The 21,426-nt window shown below is 43.8% G+C and overlaps 1 protein-coding gene across 3 annotated transcripts in view; it reads right to left on the reverse strand.

Annotated features, from left to right (window-relative positions):
* The window catches only part of FMN2 (formin 2), a 660,180-nt gene that overhangs the window by 375,850 nt on the left and 262,904 nt on the right, over nt 1–21,426 (reverse strand). For all 3 annotated transcript variants that reach the window (XR_008891425.1, XM_056566943.1, XM_056566944.1), the window contains exon 8: nt 6,471–6,532. Coding sequence is in view for 2 of the 3 variants with exons in the window: in XM_056566943.1 (XP_056422918.1) it covers nt 6,471–6,532 (62 nt within the window). In the remaining variant the exon portion in view is untranslated. The remainder of the gene's footprint in view (nt 1–6,470; nt 6,533–21,426) is intronic.

A 21,426-nucleotide genomic window follows, 5' to 3' on the forward strand; every position in this document is an offset into this window, starting at 1 on the left:
ATGCACTATTTTGGACTTTGGAATTTTTTTGCGCATACGCCATTGACCGTGAGATTTAATTAATGATATATTTTTATAATTCGGACATTTCCGCACGCGGCGATACCATATATGTTTATTTTTATTTTTATTTACACTGTGTTTTTTCTTTTATGGGAAAAGGGGGGTGATTCAAACTTTTTTTTTGCAGCGTTATAGCTCCCATAGGGACCTATAACACTGCACATACTGATCTTTTACATTGATCACTGGTTTCTCATAAGAAACCAGTGATCGATGATTCTGCCGCTTGACTACTCATACCTGGTTCTCAGGCACTGAGCAGTCATTCGGCGATCGGACAGCGAGGAGGCAGGTAGGGACCCTCCTGCTGTCCTGTAAGCTGTTCGGGATGCCGCGATTTCGCCGCGGCTATCCCGAACAGCCCACTGAGCTAACCGGCATACTTTCACTTTCACTTTAGACATAGCGTTCAACTTTGAACGCTGCCTCTAAAGGGTTAATAGCGCGCGGCACCGCGATCAATGCCGCGCGCTATTAGCCACGGGTCCCGGCCTCTGTTAGAGGCCGGGCCCGACCCGCTATGAGGCGGGGCCACGCCGTTGCCCCGCGTTATAGATCGGGAGCGGACACATGACGTTCCAGTATGTCATGTGTCCTTAAGGTGTTAAAAAATGGTAAAGGGGGGCATTTATTAACTTTATTTATTTATTTTTTACACCTTTAACTTTTTTTTTTAGCCCTATAGGGGGCTATACACCACCCCCCCCCTGCGCGCGATCAGGCATTTTATACCCTATACTTTGGATAGGGGATAAGATGTCTAGCAGCGGAGTGCCCCTTTAAACCCCTCCATATTGTTGAGCTATCTATTTCTCTATAACTATAATAAACACATCTATCACACATACATATATCACATCTATCATACATACGCACATCTATCATACGCACACACACACAACATAGATATGCACACACATCATACATACAAACACACACATCATGCTACACACACGCACATTTCCCCTCATCTCCCCCCCCATTCTTGGTCTACTCCCCCCCCCTTTGCCCCATCCTTGTTCTACTCATCCACCTCCTTCCCCATCCTCGTTCTCCTCATCCCCCCTTCACCCCATCCACAACCCCCTTTTCCCCATCCTCGGTCTCCTCATTCCCCCCCCCCCCCTTTTTCCCCCATCCTCAGTTTCCTAAGAAATCCCACACTTTCAGATCCCCCCCCAATATTATACAGTGATAGTAAATATAGTAAATAACTATATCAGACACTCATAGTGGATAAAGTAAATATTGTCAATGGTATAATTTGGGTAAATGCATATATATATATATATATATATATATATATATATACATTATATATATATATATATTATATATATATATATATATACATATATATATATATATACCGTATTTATCGGGGTATACCACGCACCGGCCTATAACACGCACCCTCATTTTACCAAGGATATTTGGGTAAAAAAAGTTTTTTACCCAAATATCCATGATAAAATGAGGGTGCGTGTGTGCGCGTGTATACCCCGATATACCCCCAGGAAAGGCAGGGGGAGAGAGGCCGTCGTTGCCCGCTTCTCTCCCCCTGCCTTTCCTGGGGTCTAGAGCGCTGCTGTCGGCCCTTTTCACCCCCTGGTTATCGGCGCCGCTGCCCGTTCTGTCCCCCTGACTATCGGTGCCGGCGCCGATAGCCAGGGGGAGAGAAGCGGCTCCGACAGCCAGGGGGAGAGAAGGGGCAGCGGCACCCATTGCCGGCGCCGCTGCCCCGTTGCCTCCCCCCATCCCCGGTGGCATAATTACCTGAGTCGGGTCCGCGCTGCTCCAGGACTCCGTCGTTGCTATGCGCTGAACGGCGCGGCGCATGACGTCAGACCCCAGGAAAGGCAGGGGGAGAGAAGCGGGCAGCGACGGCCTCTCTCCCCCTGCCTTTCCTGGGGGGGTATCGGCGTATAACACGCACACAGACTTTAGGCTAAAAATTTTAGCCTAAAAAGTGCGTGTTATACGCCGATAAATACGGTATATATATAGATAGATATGTCATCTATGACATATATATGTGAAGTATTAACCTAGTATAGAACGATACATGTGAACAAGAACTGGTTAGAAGAAAGGACTTAAACAAGAATATACTCTTAATGTTAAGAGATTATTTATTTTACTAAGTTAGAATTTATTTGATATAAGAACAATAATATCTAAAATTTTACATGATCAATAAAAAAGGGTACCAGGGATCATTATCTGCTTTGCTGTAGGAGTATGGTTTCGATTCTTCAGAACTGCCAGCATTCTGCATCAGAGGATTTTCTTTTAAAGGGGTTAACCACCATAAGGTGATTTTAGTACTTACCTGCCAGATGGTAATGGACATGCTTAGGAAGGATCCATGCTTGTCTTGGAGCTAAATGGCCGTGTTTTGAGTCCACCATAACATTGCTGCTTTTTGTGAAATACCGTATTTATCGGCGTATAACACGTACTTTTAAAACTTAAATTTAAGGCAAAAAGCCTGCCTGGGTGTTATACGCCAATAAATCTTTTGGTCACTGAATTAAAGCGGCAGCAGCAGCGGCTGCATGTTAAGTATTAGCAGCACGGCCGTGGCCACTTTAAATCAGTCTCCCCGCTCTGCTTTTAATTTTTCTTAACTCTCCCCTCCCTCATCATTCCCCCTTTTCCCTGCTTTTCATAGTTTTTTTTTATTTTCCTTACCTGGCTGCTCTTCGGCAGGCTAGGTCAGGCAGCGGGTCTTGCGGGCTGTATGGTCAGTGAAACAGATGAGTGACGTCCTCTGCCGGCTTCTCTGCGCGGCATCAGAGACATAGTAACATAGTTCATAAGGTTGAAAAAAGACCAGAGTCCATCAAGTTCAACCTATAACCCTAATAAGTCCCTATTGAGTTGAGTTGATCCAGAGGAAGGCAAAAAACCCTCATACTAGAGGTAAAAATTCCTTCCTGACTCCAAATATGGCAGTCAGAATAAATCCCTGGATCAACCTTCTGTCCCTATAAATCTAGTATACATAACCAGTAATGTCATTACTCTCCAAAAATGCATCCAGACCCTTTTTGAACTCTATTACAGAGTTCACCATGACCACCTCCTCCGGGAGAGAATTCCACAGTCTCACTGCTCTTACAGTAAAGAACGCCCGTCTGTGCTGATGTAGGAACCTTCTTTCCTCTAGACGTAGAGGATGCCCCCTTGTTATTGATACAGACCTGGGTATAAATAGATCATGGGAGAGATCTCTGTACTGTCCCCTGATATATTTATACATAGTTATTAGGTCTCCCCTAAGCCTTTTTTCTAAATCAAATAACCCTATTTCTGATAATCTTTCTTGGTGCTGTAGTCCTCCCATATCCCGTATTACCCTGGTTGCCCGTCTTTGAACCCTCCCCAGCTCCACTATATCTTTCTTGTACACTGGTGTCCAGTACTGTACACAGTATTCTATGTGTGGTCTGACTAGGGATTTGTACAGCGGTAGAATTATTTCCTTGTCGTGGGCATCTATGCCCCTATTGATGCACCCCATGATTTTGTTAGCCTTGGCAGCAGCTGCGCGACACTGGTCACTACAGCTAAATTTACTGTTAACTAAGACTCCTAAGTCCTTTTCCATGTCAGTCGTCCCAAGTGTTCTCCCATTTAATACATAATCCCAACCCGGATTTTTCTTCCCTTACATTTATCAGTGTTGAACCTCATCTGCCACTTCCCAGCCCAAACCTCCAACCTATCCAGATCCCCATTTGTAAAAATGAAAAGTGATGTCACTGATGCCGCGCAGAGAATCCGGGAGAGGACGTCATTCATCTGCTTCATGACCACACAGCCCGCAAGACCCGCTGCCTGACCTGGCCTGCTGAAGCGCAGCCAGGTAAGGAAAATAAAAAAAACTATGAAAAGCAGAGGAAAAGGGGGAATGATGAGGGAGGGGAGGAATAGCATAGGAGGAACATGATGGGGGGATGATGAGACAGGGGGAAATGATGAGAGTGGGGGAATGATGGGGGGCATGATGAGACAGGGTGAGGGATGAGGAGACAGGGGGAAATGATGGTGGGGGGAGGCACTAAAGGCTTAATGTCTGTATGGCTAGTGATGGTCTATGACCGGGGGAAATGATGAGACATGGGGGGATGATGAGACATGGGGGCGGCGATCAGAGGGGTAAATGTGGCACAGGGACTGATAAAAGGGAAGGAATGATGTGGCACTGGAGGGGACGGGACCAAACTGAGGTGCAGAAGAAAACAAAGTTGGGGGGATGATGTGGCATTTAGTCCAAGTCATTTATTTAACATTTTATTTTTTTTACTTACATTTCCCTGTTAAAATGGGGGTGCATGTTATACGCCAGTGCGTGTTATACGCCAATAAATATGGTAGCTATTTCCTATTCCCTCCCTCCAACTACAAGTTCCATGATTCCTTGGTTGTAAGTGTGAGGTCACTTTTCTCCCTCCCACGCATCAGCCACCCTACCCATTAAAGCACAACTGAGCTCCCATGCTATGCTGTAAACAATATACCAGTGTTTTCTAACCAGGGTGCCTCCAGCTGTTGCAATATTACAATTCACTGCAGAATGATTAGTTTATGTGGCCGGCAAAGAAGTACATCATCATAGAGCATCGGATTCATATGAAGCATATGAAGTGGCCACTGAATCGCATAGGAGCAGATTAGTAGGTATAATCAAAAAGGGTTTTGTTTGGACCAGCAATAAGGAGAGGGACAAAGAGAAGTTATAAAAATCAATACTTTCTTTGCCATGAGTAAGTAGCCTCTATACCGTTGATGATGTGGCTGGTGCCATGAAACATGTAGGGGAGGCTATGAGTTAGTGAACATTAGAATCAGCTTTCTAAGTCGATATTTTAGAGTGTACAGTGACGCATAGATCAGGCATCTCGGAGGAGAGAAAATCATATGAATTAGTGTACTAAGACCTGAGTAGTATAAATAGCTAAATGGCCCATGTCTAAACAAGATTCAAGGTGTGGTCCTGCCTGGAGTGAGATTAATTAATTTTTACAATTGATAAATCAACTACCACTGCATTAATCAAAGCACAAGTGATCTCATACTAAGGGGTTTTCATAAAATAAGTTAGGAGAAAAAGTTTATGTTTGAGCAAAAAATTGCCAAATTGTGAGAACCCAGCCCAAGGGTTAGAAAACAAAGCCACTAAAGACTAAAGACATTGGAGGAGTAAATTACACACTGCCAACACCAGGGTCAGGGGAATAAACTAATGAATATGGGCAGTAAAATGGTTTGTAATATCAGCTGGTACCATCAAATGCTCAAAATAATAATTAAAATTTTGTATTGCTTAAATAGATTTAAGTAAGGCTTTTCACCCTGTCTTACATAAAAGGCTTCTCAATAAACTGCAATCTTTGAGTTTGGATTTAATTTTTGAATGAATTAGGCAGTGGCTGACAACAGAGGATTGTATTCAATGGAGTTTATTAAGCGCAAGGAGGATTAAATGCAAGATTATGCACCTTGGGTGTAAAAAACCCAAGAGTACAATACAGAAAGTTTTTATACAGTCCTAACCTTAGTATCTGAGGAAAGACATTAAAGGGGTACTCCACTCCTCAGCGTTTGGAACATTTAGCTCCGAACGCTGGTGTGGGCTTTGGGTGTCACCACGCCCCCTTGTGATGTCACGTTCCACCCCTCTTGATGTCACAACCCGCCCCCTCCATGCAAGTCTATGGGAGGGGGTGTGATGGCCATCATGCCCCCTCCCATAGACTTACATTGAGGGGGCGAGTCGTGACGTCACAAGGGGACGTGGAGACCCCCGAAGCCCGCACCAGCATTCAGAACTAAATGTTCCAAATGCTGGGGAGTGGAGTACACCTTTAAAACTTAATTATTTCAGAGACAATGTAACAGATCAGCAGGAAATGCTAGCAGAAAGCATGGGAGTATAGGGAGAGATATTAGCAGTAGAAAAAGGGAGGAGCTAATGACAGAGCACTGGTGAGACCTCACTTGGAGTATTTATATCCAGAAAGATATAGATACTTTGGAGAGAATTCAGAGAAGGGCTACTAAACTAGTACATGGATTGTAGGATAAAAACTGAAAATGTTAAAGGACCTTAACATGTATAGCTTGAGAGAAAGACGTGATAGAGGGGATATGATAGAACATTTTAAATAAATAAAGGGATAAGCATAAGGCTATCCTTGACATAAGATAGGGCAAGTACTGTAACTATTAACAGCATTCAGAATATTGGGCAAATTTTTGGGGCGTAATTGTTCTTATTTGCTACCACATTCTATACTAGGTTTATGTATGAGATGAGATTTTTTATACATTTAAAAAAAAATACATTGTACATTTAGATAACTGTTTACCTGAATTTCAACTTTGTAAACTGTACTTACATTTTCATATAAAGCTTGAAGTGTTTCTAAATCAACCACCGAATAGTCCATTTTCAAAACCGCTAAAAAATTAATAAATAAAAAAGTCATTGTTCTGTACTGTGAAAGTTTGCCATAAAGCTGTTAAACACTGGTTGAAAAGTCTAGACAATAAAATTAATTTATATTTATTATCAGATATTACAAACAGTTTTAATGAATGAAGATTTCTGCATTCTCAGTTTTGATATTTCACACTTTACAAACTTGAATATACAACACAAATTAACAAACAATATTATAATTATTATTAATTAAATAATAATAATGATAATGGTCTGTTTTTGAAAACACGTTTTAAATTTGTACTTGTACACATGGGGTCTATCATAAGCCATCAGTAGGCTCACAAAGATTAATGTAATGCTATCGGCACTCGATTGTTAAGGGCTGCTTAAGGCAGGCTTAAGCAATCGCTGATCCGCCGAGCATCAGGAAGGATTGTTGAGTACCTGTTCTTCCCCGGCAATCCATTGGCAGTGTGCGATTACATTGTGAAGCTGCCAATAAATCACCTAGACACCAGGGAATGCCAGCATTTAGGGGGACATTTTGCTTAAAATTGTCGCAAAAAAGTTGCACGTGCACCTACGCTCTTTTCCTGCGACTTTTTGCATGTTCAGTGTCCTAAGCAAAAAAATAAAAATCTTGTTTACCAAAGCAAAAAGTGATTCTTGACTTGCAGTGGTCAGAGATTTATCAAGTGCGAAAGTCGCAAAAAAGTCGCATCACATGAAAAAACCTACTAAATTTACTCCAGCTCAGACATGGAGCAGAAAAACCCACTACCAAAGCAAAAATAAAAAAATTGCTTATGTGAAAGAAATTTATCAACAGGCTGAAACCAGTTGATAAAAAATGGAATACATAAGCAAACATTGATAAATGTCCCCCTTAAAGGGGTATTCCAGGCAAAACCTTTTTTTATATTTATCAACTGGCTCCGGAAAGTTAAACAGATTTGTAAATTACTTCTATTAAAAAATCTTAATCCTTCCAATAGTTATTAGCTTCTGAAGTTTTCTGTCTAACCGCTCAATGATGATGTCACGTCCCGGGAGCTGTGCATGATGGGAAAATATCCCCATAGGAACTGCACAGCTCCAGGGACGTGAGTCATCAGAGAGCAGTTAGACAGAAAACAACAACTCAACTTCAGAAGCTAATAACTATTGGAAGGATTAAGATTTTTTAATAGAAGTAATTTACAAATCTGTTTAACTTTCCGGAGCCAGTTGATATATAAAAAAAAGTTTTGGCCTGGAATACCCCTTTAATGTTTAAATACCGTCATCGCTATTGACAACATTTAGTCATTTAAATGATGGACTTCAGCTTCAATGTCTCTCATTACCGGCAGATGTCAGCTACTGATAGCAACGAGCATCTGCTGGTTATAATGTGGGCCCATATTCCCCTCATTTGAACCATGATGTAATGGTTGTATAGGGGTTAATATTCCCTATATCAAAATACCAGTGAGTAAAAAAATGAACATACACAAAGGGGAATTTATTATGACTGGCATCCCAAATGCTGGTATTATATACAGTAAAAGAAGGCAGGCTTAAGATGCAGTTAGGAGACAAGACTTAAAAACGGCATAATTCTGACATTCTGGCATAATTTATGTACAATTTGTGAGTTATATTCTGATAAATCTGTCCCACTAAGTGAGTGCACTTTTCATAAAAGTGGCATAGGGATACAGAAAGGCAAAAAAGTAACACATTTTGGTGTGAAACTATGGTTTGTGCAAAAATCTGTAACTTTTTTATGCACGAGAACTATCATACAGCCTTGATTAATTCCCCCAATATCTTTAAATTGTTTGGGAAATTCCAGAAAGCTATGTCATGGCTTCAGAAGCTTTTTATAGGCTGACAATAGTTGTGTTTACATTGCTCTTCGCTTTTTATGGAAAAATCTAAAGAAATCAACAAAACCTCAAAAACAGGATTGTGGACTTGAACAGATCTGTTTTTCAATCTCCTAAAAATACTGCACTCCTCTGTTCACATGATATTATGGCATTTTAAATACCATGGTACAATACAGCCTTAAAGGGGAACTTTTTTTATGAACTGGTGCCAGAAAGTTAAACAGATTTGTAAATTACTTCTATTTAAAAATCTTAATCCTTTCAGTACATATTAGCAGCTGTATGCTACAGAGGAAATTATTTTCTTTTTGAATTTCTTTTTTGTCTTGTCCACGGTGCTCTCTGCTGAAACCTCTGTCCGTATCAGGAACTGTCCAGAGCTGGATAGGTTTGCTATGGGGATTGTCTCCTGCTCTGGACAGTTCCTGATATGGGCATCAGGTGTCAGCAGGGTGCACTGTGGATAAGACAAAAAAGAAATTCAAAAAGAAAAGAATTTCTTCTGTAGCATACAGCTGCTAAAAAGTACTGGAAGGGTAAAGATTTTTTAACCCCTTAAGGACCAAGGACGTACAGGTACGTCCTTGGTCCTGCTCCCATGATTTAACGCGGGGTTACACGGTAACCCCGCATCATATCACGGCGGGCCCGGCGTCATAGTGAAGCCGGGACCCGCCGCTAATAGCGCGCAGCGCCGATCGCGGCGCCGCACGCTATTAACCCTTTAGCCGCGCGCTCAGAGCTGAGCCGCGCGGCTAAAAGTGAAAGTAAAAAGTGCCGGTTAACTCAGTGGGCTGTTCGGGATAGCCGAGGCGAAATCGCATCCCGAACAGCTTACAGGACAGCAGGAGGACCCCTACCTGCCTCCTCGCTGTCCAATCGCCGAATGACTGCTCAGTGCCTGAGATCCAGGCATGAGCAGTCAAGCGGCAGAATCATCGATCACTGGTTTCCTATGAGAAACCAGTGATCAATGATAAAGATCAGTGTGTGCAGTGTTATAGGTCCCTATGGGACCTATAACACTGCAAAAAAAAAGTGGAAAAAAAAGTGAATGAATATCATTTAACCCCTCCCCTATTAAAAGTTTGAATAACCCCCCTTTTCCCATAAAAAAAAAACACAGTGTAAATAAAAATAAACATATATGGTATCACCGCATGCGGAAATGTCCGAATTATAAAAATATATTGTTAATTAAACCGCTCGGTCAATGGCGTAAACGCAAAAAAATTCCAAATTCCAAAATAGTGCATTTTTGGTCACTTTTTATATCATTTAACCCCTTAAGGACACATGACGTTCTCATACGTCTCCATTTCCGAGTCCTTAAGGACACATGACGTATGAGAACGTCATGTGTTTTACCGGCCCCCCGCAACCATCTGGAGCGGAGCCGGTGCCCGATGCCTGCTGAAATCGTTCAGCAGGCATCGGGGCATATCGCCCAGGGGGGTCATTATGACCCCCCATGTCGGCGATGGCCGCAGATCGCTGGACAATTCAGTCCAGCGATCTGCGGCGGATTCCGGGTCAATCGGGTCTCCAGTGACCCGGTGACCCGGAATTATTGGCTGATCGGGGCCGTCAGAGACGGCCCCGAACAGCCAGAGCCAGCAGGGGTGAGGTGGCACTGGTGCCACCTCACGATCGCCCTGATTCGTCGGCCGGATTACCGGCCGACCAATCAGGGCGCCTGCTGCGGGTGTCACTCCCGCAACCCACTCCGCCCCTCTTCCGGAGGACGTGAGCGGGTGCGGGACGTGCACCCCGGGTGCTGGGGACCCCGATCCCCGGAGCCCATGTTGGGATCGGGGCCCCAGGAGCAGCGGCGGCGGCGAGGGACTGACCTGGTGCAGCGAGGATCGTTGGAGGTGAGTGACAGCCTCCTGCTGTTGCTTAGCAACAGCTCCCAGCATGCAAAAAGGGCATGCTGGGAGCTGTAGTTATGCAACAGCAGGAGGCAGACCACCACAACTCCCAGCATTCCCTTATGGGCATGCTGGGACTTGTAGTTTTGCAACAGCTGGAGGCACATTCTTTCTATGGAAAAGTGTACCTTCAGCTGTTGTGTAACTACAACTCCCAGCTTGCACAATCAGCTAAAGTGAATGCTGGGAGTTGTAGTGGTGCATCTGGTGGTTGCATAACTACAACTCCCAGCATGCCCGTTGGCTGTCGGTGACTGCTGAGAGTTGTAGTTTTGCAACAGCTGAAGGCACACTGAGTTAAGTAGCAAACCAGTGTGTCTCCAGCTGTTGCATAACTACAATCCCCAGCATCCCCAGCCAAAGTAGTATGCCTCCAGCTGTTGCATAACTACAACACCTAGCATGCCCTTCCGCTGTCCGTACATGCTGGGGGTTGTAGCTTTTGCAACAGCTGAAGGCACACTGGTTGCAAAACACTGAGTTTGTTACCAAACTCGGTGTTTCACAACCAGTGTGCCTCCAGCTGTTGCAAAACTACAACTCCCAGCATGCACTGATAGACCGTACATGCTGGGAGTTGTAGTTTTGCAACAGCTGGATGTTCCCCCCCCCCCCCCAATGTGATGGGCGGAGGATTACAGTAAGTATCCGGCTGCAAGCTTGAGGTGCGGCAAAATTTCTGCCGCAGCTCAAACTGCCAGTGAGAAACTACTGTGAACCCCCGCCCATACGACTGTACCCTAAAAACACTACACTACACTAACACAAAATAAAATAAAAAGTAAAAAACACTACATATACACATACCCCTATACAACCCCCCTCCCCCCAAAAAATGAAAAACGTCTGGTACGCCACTGTTTCCAAAACGGAGCCTCCAGCTGTTGCAAAACAACTACTCCCAGTATGGCCAGATAGCCGTTGACTGTCCAGGCATGCTGGGAGTTTTACAACAGCTGGAGGCATCCTGTTTGGGAATCACTGGCGTAGAATACCCCTATGTCCACCCCTATGCAAGTCCCTAATTTAGGCCTCAAATGCGCATGGCGCTCTCACTTTGGAGCCCTGTCGTATTTCAAGGCAACAGTTTAGGCCACATATGGGGTATCGCCGTACTCGGGAGAAATTGCCTAACAAATTTTGGGGGGTATTTTCTGCTATTACCCTTTTAAAAAATGTAACATTTTTGGGAAAACAAGCATTTTAGGTAAAAAAATATATATATTTTTTTACATATGCAAAAGTCGTGAAACACCTGTAGGGTATTAAGGTTCAAATTACCCCTTGTTACGTTCCCCGAGGGGTCTAGTTTCCAAAATGGTATGCCATGTGTTTTTTTTTTTTGCTGTCCTGGCACCATAGGGGCTTCCTAAATGCGGCATGCCCCCAGAGCAAAATTCGCTTTCAAAAAGCCAAATGTGACTTCTTCTCTTCTGAGACCTGTAGTGCGCCAGCAGAGCACTTTTCACCCCCAAATGGGGTGTTTTCTGAATCGGGAGAAATTGGGCTTCAAATTTTGGGGGGTATTTTCTGCTATTACCCTTTTTAAAATTGTAAAAATTTTGGGAAACCAAGCATTTTAGGTAAAAAAAATATATATTTTTTTACATATGCAAAAGTCGTGAAACACCTGTAGGGTATTAAGGTTCCCATTACCCCTTGTTACGTTCCCCGAGGGGTCTAGTTTCCAAAATGGTATGCCATGTGTTTTTTTTTTGCTGTTCTGGCACCATAGGGGCTTCCTAAATGCGGCATGCCCCCAGAGCAAAATTTGCTTTCAAAAAGCCAAATGTTACTCCTTCTCTTCTGAGACCTGTAGTGCGCCAGCAGAGCACTTTTCACCCCCATATGGGGTGTTTTCTGAATCGGGAAAAATTGGGCTTCAAATTTTGGGGGGTATTTTCCGCTATTACCCTTTTTAAAAATGTAAACATTTTGGGAAAACAAGCATTTTAGGTAAAAAAAAATTTTTTTTTTTACATATGCAAAAGTTGTGAAACACCTGTAGGGCATTAAGGTTCACGTTATCCCTTGTTACGTTCCCCGAGGGGTCTAGTTTCCAAAATGGTATGCCATGTGTTTTTTTTTTGCTGTTCTGGCACCATAGGGGCTTCCTAAATGCGGCATGCCCCCAGAGCAAAATTTGCTTTCAAAAAGCCAAATGTGACTCCTTCTCTTCTGAGACCTGTAGTGCGCCAGCAGAGCACTTTTCACCCCCATGCGAGGTGTTTTCTGTATCGGGAGAAATTGGGCTTCAAATTTTGGGGGGTATTTTCTGCTGTTACCCTTTTTAAAAATGTAAAATTTTTGGGAAACCAAGCATTTTAGGTAAAAAAAATATATTTTTTTTACATATGCAAAAGTCGTGAATCACCTGTAGGGTATTAAGGTTCACTTTACCCCTTGTTACGTTCCCTGAGGGGTCTAGTTTCCAAAATGGTATGCCATATGTTTTTTTTTGCTGTCCTGGCACCATAGGGGCTTCCTAAATGCGGCATGCCCCCCAAAAACCATTTGTCGCTCCTTCCATTCTGAGCCCTCTACTGCGCCCGCCGAACAATTAACATAGACATATGAGGTATGTGCTTACTCGAGAGAAATTGGGTTTCAAATACAAGTAAAAATTTTCTCCTTTTTACCCCTTGCAAAAATTAAAAAATTGGGTCTACAAGAACATGCGAGTGTAAAAAATGAAGATTTTGAATTTTCTCCTTCACTTTGCTGCTATTCCTGTGAAACACCTAAAGGGTTAATACACTTACTGAATGTTTTTTTAATAGTTTAGGGGGTGTAGTTTTTATAATGGGGTCTTTTATGGGGTATTTCTAATATGAAGACCCTTCAAATCCACTTCAAAACTGAACTGGTCCCTGAAAAATAGTGAGTTTGAAAATTTTGTGAAAAATTTCAAAATTGCTGCTGAACTTTGAAGCCCTATGGTGTCTTCCAAAAGTAAAAACTCATAAATGTTATGATGCAAACATAAAGTAGACATATTGTATATGTGAACCCAAAAAAAATATATTTTGAATATCCATTTTCCTTACAAGCAGAGAGCTTCAAAGTTAGAAAAATGCAAAATTTTCATTTTTTTCATCAAATTTTGGGATTTTTCACCAAGAAAGGATGCAAGTTACCATAAAATGGCCTGGTCCTTAAGGGGTTAAAAATGAATAACAAGCGATCAATAAGTCCTATCAATGCAAAAATGGTACTGTTAAAAACTTCAGATCACGGCGCAAAAAATGAGCCCTCATATCGCCCCATACACGGAAAAAATAAAAAAGTTATAGGGGTCAGAAAATGACAATTTTAAACGTATTAATTTTCCTGCATGTAGTTATGATTTTTTCCAGAAGTACGACAAAATCAAACCTAGATAAGTAGGGTATCATTTTAATCGTATGGACCTACAGAATAAAGATAAGGTGTCATTTTTACCGAAAAATGTACTACGTAGAAATGGAAGCCCCCAAAAGTTACAAAATCGCGTTTTTTTTTCAATTTTGTCTCACAATGATTTTTTTTTCCGTTTCATTTTTGGGCAAAATGACTGATGTCATTACAAAGTAGAATTGGTGGCGCAAAAAATAAGCAATCATATGGATTTTTAGGTGCAAAATTTAAAGAGTTATGATTTTTTAAAGGCAAGGAGCAAAAAACGAAAATGCAAAAACGGAAAAAAACCCGGTCCTTAAGGGGTTAATAGAAGTAATTTACAAATCTGTTTAACTTTTCTGGCACTAGTTGATTTTAAAAAAATGTTTTCCACCGGAGTACCCCTTTAAGTCTGTTCAGGAAGGAGAAGTGTTCTGTCTTTTAGATATGAACATACTTTGGTATGCAAAATATATATTATTCCAAGAAAAGCAAATGACCTTTCAATGATACTGGAGAAAACAGGTACAAAAAAGTATTTAACAGTAATTCGTATGGCCTAAATGACTGCTCAGCAAGGAAGAGGTCAATGCTCCAAAATCGCCATTAAAAATCTAGGTTACAGTCTACACATGGGGATATTAATTGAATTGAGATACATTATATACTCGAATATAAGCCGAGTTTTTCAGCACGATTTTTCGTGCTGAAAACACCCCCCTCGGCTTATACTCGAGTGAACTCTCCGCCCTCAGTGGTCTTCAACCTGCGGACCTCCAGACGTTTCAAAACCACAACTCCCAGCAAGCCTGGACAGCCATCATCCAGACCCCCCCTCCCTTTAGTTTTGTACTCACCTCCGCTCGGCGGGACGTTAGGGTGAGCTGGTCCGGGCCATTTGTGCTGCAGGGACCGTCCGGTGGGGAGGCATAGTCGTTCCGGGCTGTCCGTCTTCACCGGGGGGGTTATCTTCTCCATGCTTGGGGCCCGGCCCCAGAACAGTGACGTTGCTTTGACGAAGACGCACAGGGACGTTCATGAGCAACGTCCCTGTGCGTCTTCGTCAAGGCAAAGTCTCTATTTCGGGCCCGAAGCGCGGAGAAGAGGCCCCCCCGGTGAAGATGGACAGCCCGGAATGACTATCCCTCCCCACCGGATGGTCCCTGCAGCATAGATTGCCCGGACCAGCTCACCCTAATGTCCCACCGAGCGGAGGTGAGTACAAAACTAAAGGAGGGTGGGGGAACTGGATTATGTCGAAGGCCGCAGTGGTCTTCAACCTGTGGACCTCCAGATGTTTCAAAACTACAACTCCCAGCATGCCCAGACAGCCAATGGCTGTCCGGGCATGCTGGGAGTTGTAGTTTTGAAACATCTGGAGGTCCGCAGGTTGAAGACCACTGTAAATCAGACATTGACAAGCAGTGATGATGAAGGGTTGGGGGGTGGTCTGATGACAGGCGGTAATGATGAAGGGGGGGTGGGATGATGACAAGGGGGTGATGACAGGTGGTGATGATGAAGGGGGGGGTGTGGGGTGATGACAGGCGGTGATGATGAAGGGGGGATGATGACAGGGGGGATGATGACAGGGGGATGATGACAGGCGGTGATGATGAAGAGGGGGATGATGACAGGGGGGATGATGACAGGGGGATGATGATGACAGGGGGATGATGACAGGCGGTGATGATGAAGCGGGGGGGTGGGATGATGACGGTAATGATGACAGGCGGTGATGATGATGGGGGGTGTGGGATGATGACAGAGGGATGATGACAGGCGGTGATGATGAAGGGGGGATGATGACAGGGTAATGATGAAGGCGGGGATGATGATAGGCGGTGATGATGAAGGGGGGATTATGACAGGGTGATGATGATGAGGGTGTTAATGACGGGGGTCTGGATGATGACAGGGGGGAGGATGTATTTCCCACTCTAGGCTTATAGTCTAGTCAATAACTTTTCCCAGGTTTTTGGGGTGAAATTAGCGGCCTCGGCTTATATTCGGGTCGGCTTAAACTCGAGTATATACGGTACTGAGATCTCAAGGCATCAGTCAGGAGGTTAGAGTTTGGTCACATAAGGGTATTTGTAAGTATGTTTGGGATCATTTTACATTACAAGCTAATTTTTAATATTTTGTGATGTATCTTTAACCCCTGAAGGACCAAGCATTTTTCTGTTTTTGCACTTTCGTTTTTTCCTCCTTACCTTTTAAAAATGTAACCCTTTAAAATTTGCACCTAAAAAACCATATGAGGGCATTTTTTTTGCACCACCTATTCTACTTTGTAAAGACATCAGTAATTTTACCCATAAATCTACAGCAAAATGGAAAAAAAAATTCATTGTACGAAAAATTTAAGAAAAGACACCATTTTGTAAATTTTGGGGGCTTCCGTTTCTACGCAGTACATTTTTCGATAAAAAATGACACTTTATCTCTAATCTGTAGGTCCATACAATTAAAATGATATCCTACTTAAATAGGTTGATTTTGTCGTACTTCTGGAAAAAAGAATAACTTCATGCACAAAAATGAATACATTTAAAATTGGCCTTTTCTGACCCCTATAACTTTTTTCTTTTTTGCGCTGTGATCTGAAGTTTTATCAGTACATTTTGTTTTGATCTGACTTTTTGATCGCTTTTTATTCATTTTTTATGGTATGAAAAGTGACCAAAAATACGCTATTTTGGACTTTGGAATTTTTTTGTGCATAAGCCATTGACCATGTGGTTAAATTAATTATGTATTTTTTATAGTTCGGACATTTACACATGCAGAGATACCACATATGTTTATTTTTATTATGTTTATACACATTTATGTAGAATTTGAGAAAAGGGGGGTGATTTAAACTTTTAATAGGGAAGGGGTTCATGTGTGTGTTTTTAAATTTTTTTTTTTTTTTTTTACACTTTTAGTCGCCTTAGGGGACTTTTAGGAGGAATCATTTGATTCCTCATACAGATCAATGTGGTTCCATAAAATCACATTGATGTGTGTGCTCTGTGCTCAATTGACATCATTTTCAGCAAAGGAGCCAGCACTACAGGAGAGGTAAGCCCTCAGGCCATCTCAGCAGTGGATCACCCCCCGCAATCGCGCTGCGGGGGGCGATCCACCCCACTGGACCACCAGTGATGGGATGAAGTCACCTTTAGACGCTGCTGTCAGCTTTGACAGCGGCGATTTAAGGGATTAATAGCCGGCCGTGGGATCGCCGCATGTCGGCTATTAACGCCAGCCCCCAACTACAGGAATCAGCTAGGGGCCAGCCCGTATGACGCGGGCTTGAGTTGGGAGCCCGTGCCATACCCTGTTAACTGCACATGGACGAGCAAAGACGTCCATGGTCATTAACAGGTTAAAGGAGTTATCCACCATAAGGTGATTTTAGTACATACCTGCCAGACATTAAAGGGGTATTCCAGGAAACAACTTTTTTATATATATCAACTGGCTCCAGAAAGTTAAACAGATTTGTAAATGACTTCTATTAAAAAATCTTAATCCTTTCAGTACTTATGAGCTTCTGAACTTAAGGTTGTTCTTTTCTGTCTAAATCCTCTCTGATGACACCTGTCGAGGCAAACGCCCAGTTAAGAAGAGGTTTGCTATGGGGATTTGCTTCTAAACTGGGTGTTTCCCAAGACAGGTGTCATCAGAGAGGATTTAGACAGAAAAGAACAACCTTAAATTCAGAAGCTCATAAGTACTGAAAGGATTAAGATTTTTTAATAGAAGTAATTTACAAATCTGTTTAACTTTCTGGAGCCATATTAGAAATACCCCACAAATTACTCCATTATAAAAACTGCACCCCCCAAAGTATTCAAAATGACATTCAGTCAGCGTTTTAACCCTTTAGGTGTTTCACAGGAATAGCAGCAAAGTGAAGGAGAAAATTCACAATCTTCATTTTTTACACTCGTATTTTCTTGTAGACCCAATTTTTGAATTTTTACAAGGGGTAAAAGGAGAAAATTTATACTTGTATTTGTAGCCCAATTTCTCTCGAGTAAGCACATACCTCATATGTCTATGTAAAGTGTTCGGCGGGCGCAGTAGAGGGCTTAGAAGCGAAGGAGCGACAAGGGGATTTTGGAGAGTACGATTTCAGAAATGGTTTTTGGGGGGCATGTTGCATTTAGGAATCCCCTATGGTGCCAGAACAGCAAAAAAAAAAAACACATGGCATACCATTTTGAAAACTAGACCCCTTGAGGAACGTAACAAGGAATTAAGTGAGCCTTAATACCCCACAGGTGTTTCCCGACTTTTGCATATGTAAAACAAAAATTAAAAAATGTCACTAAAATGTGTGTTTCCCCCCAAATTTCACATTTTTGCAAGGGTTAATAGCAGAAAATACCCCCCAAAATGTGTAACCCCATCTCTTCTGAGTATGGAGGTACCCCATAAGTTGACCTGATGTGCACTACGGGCAAACTACAATGCTCAGAAGAGAAGGAGTCATATTTGGCTTTTTGAGAGCAAATTTTGCTCGGGGGCATGTCGCATTTAGGAAGCCCCTATAGTGCCAGGACAGCAAAATAACCCCCACATGGCATACCACTTTGGAAACGAGACCCCTTGAGGAACGTAACAAGGGGTACAGTGAGCATTTACCCCCCCCCCCACTGGTGTCTGTCAGATCTTTGGAACAGTGGGCTGTACAAAATTTTTAATTTGCACAGCCCACTGTTCCAAAAATCTGTCAGACACCAGTGGGGTGTAAATTCTCACTGCACCCCTCATTACATTCCGTGAGGGGTGTAGTTTCCGAAATGGGGTCACGTGTGGGTTTTTTTTTTTTGCGTTTGTCAAAACTGCTGTAACAATCAGCCACCCCTGTGCAAATCACCTCAAATGTGCATGGTGCACTCTCTCTTCTGGGCCTTGTTGTGCGCCCCCAGAGCACTTTACACCCACATATGGGGTATTTCTGTAGTCAGGAGAAACTGCATTAAAAATTTTTGGGGGCTTTTTTCCCTTTTACCTCTTGTCAAAATGAAAAGTATAGGGCAATACCAGCATGTTAGTGTAAAAAAATTTTTTTTTACACCAACATGCTGGTGTAGACCCCAACTTCCCCTTTTCATAAGGGGTGAAAGGAGAAAAAGCCCCCCAAAATTTGTGAGGCAATTTCTCCCGAGTACGGTGATACCCCATATGTGGCCCTAAACTGTTGCCTTGAAATACGACAGGGCTCCGAAGTGAGAGCGCCATGTGCATTTGAGGCCTGAATTAGGGATTTGCATAGGGGTGGACATAGGGGTATTTTATGCCAGCGATTCCCAAACAGGGTGCCTCCAGCTGTTGCAAAACTCCCAGCATGCTTGGACAGTCAACGGCTGTCCGGCAATACTGGGAGTTTTTGTTTTGCAACAGCTGGAGGCTCCATTTTGGAAACAGTGGCGTACCAGACGTTTTTCATTTTTATTGGGGAGGGGAGGGGGGCTGTGTAGGGGTATGTGTATATGTAGTGTTTTTTACTTTTTATTTTATTTTGTTAGTGTAGTGTAGTGTTTTTAGGGTACAGTCGCACAGGCGGGGGATTACAGCGAGTTTCCCACTGCGAGTTTGAGCTGCCGCGCAAAAATTGCTGCATCGCAAACTTGCAGCCTGATACTCACTGTAAGCCCCCTGCCCATGTGAATGTACCCTGTACATTCACAGGGGGGAGGGGACCTCCAGCTGTTGCAAAACTACAACTCCCAGCATGCACAGTCTATCAATGCATACTGGCAGTTATAGTTTTGCAAAAGCTGGAGGCACACGGGTTGGGAAACACTGAGTTAGGAAACAGACAATGTTTCCCAACCAGTGTGCCTCCAGTTGTTGCAAAACCACAACTCCCAGCATGCCCAGGCAGCCGAAGGGCATATTGGGACTAGTGGTTACGCAACAGCTGGAGGAGAACAGTTTGGGGACCACTGTGTAGTGGTGTCCCAGCCGCAGCCCTCCAGATGTTGCAAAACTACAACTCCCAGTATGCCAAAACTGTCCAGGCATGCTGGGAGTTGTAGTTCTGCAACATCTGAAGGGCCAGATGTTACAGAACTACAACTCCCAGCATGCCTGGACAGTAAGGACATGCTGAGGATGTGTAGTTTTGCAACATCTGGAAGGGCACAGTGGTCTCCAAACTGTGGACCTCCAGATGTTGCAAAACTGCAACTCCCAGCATGCCCAGACGCCAAGGGCTGTCTGAGCATGCTGGGAGTTGTAGTTTACAGGGTCCCATTACAGCAATGCATGTCGCTTTACGGCGACGTGCATTGCTGTAAAGGGCCCGACCGCGGCTGAAGATCAACTCACCTGTCGCCGCCGCTGCCGTCTCCGCCGCCGGGATCCGGGTCTTCAGGGACGAGGTAAGTACCGGGGCCGGTCCCCAGCACTCCCCCGCCGCCTCCTCCGATCTTCCTCCCGTCCTCTCCGGACTTCCAGGGGCCGAGCAGGACGGGAGGATGTAACCGCCCCCCCCCCCTTGCGATTGGTCGGTTAACTAACCGACGGATCGCAGGGTATGGGAGGAGGTGGCCGGCTTGCCACCTCTCTCCTATACTTTAGCATGGTCCTGGCTGTATGTGACAGCCGGGATCATGCGAAATTACCGGGTGGTCGGGTCCCAGAGACTCGATCAGCCCGGTATCGCCGCAGATCGCAAGGGCCTACATGGCCCCCCTCTGCGTTTGCCCTGGATGCCTGCTGAAGCATTTCAGCAGGCATCCGGTTCCGATCTCTGCCAGGGGCGCGGCAGAGACCGGAGAAACACCAGGACGTACTAGTACGTCCTGGGTCCTTAAAGCCCAGGGTGCCAGGACGTTCTAGTACGTCCTGGGTCCTTAAGGGGTTAAGGACTGAGCCCTTTTTCACCTTAAATGGGCACTGTCATCAACTTTATTTTTTGATATGTTGTAGTACTTATGTACTGCAACATATCTCTAATATACTTTTATTATAATTTTTTTCATTAAAAAGGTTTAATTTACATTTAAAAACCGGCCACTGAAAAAGGAATGATTTTGGAGTGGCAATCAGTCCTTTTTCAGTTAGGCTGCACTCGCTCCCTGCCTGTCAATCAGACAGGCGGGAGCGAGCGCATTGGCTCCCCAGCCACTGGCTGGGAGGCCACTCCTCCCGCACATTGCCACCGCCGCCTCGTTGCCGCTGCTGTCCCTGCACGCCCGCTGCCGGACTCTGCAGTAACTGCAAGTGTAATGAGGGAACGGGGTATGCGGGGCAGGGGGGGAGAGGAGGGAACGGGCTAGTGCCGTAGCGGGGGGGGGGGGGGGGGGAACGGGCTAGCAAAAAAAAAAATAGGATGGTGGGAGCTACCCTTTAACCCCTTAAGGACTCAGGGTTTTTCCATTTTTGCACTTTCGCTTTTTCCTCCTTACCTTTTAAAAATCATAATCCTTTCAATTTTCCACCTAAAAATCCATATTATGGCTTATTTTTTGCATTGCCAATTCTACTTTGCAGTGACATTAGTCATTTTACCCAGAAACGCATGGCGAAACGGAAAAAAAAATCATTGTGCGACAAAATCGAAGAAAAAACGCCATTTTGTAACTTTTGGGGGCTTCCGTTTCTACGCAGTGCATATTTCGGTAAAAATTACACCTTATTAGTCTGTAGGTCCATACGGTTAAAATGATACCCTACTTATATAGGTTTGATTTAGTCACACTTCTGGAAAAAATCATAA

Source organism: Hyla sarda, chromosome 3 (assembly GCF_029499605.1).
Source record: "Hyla sarda isolate aHylSar1 chromosome 3, aHylSar1.hap1, whole genome shotgun sequence".
NCBI classification, from domain to species: Eukaryota; Metazoa; Chordata; class Amphibia; order Anura; family Hylidae; genus Hyla; species Hyla sarda.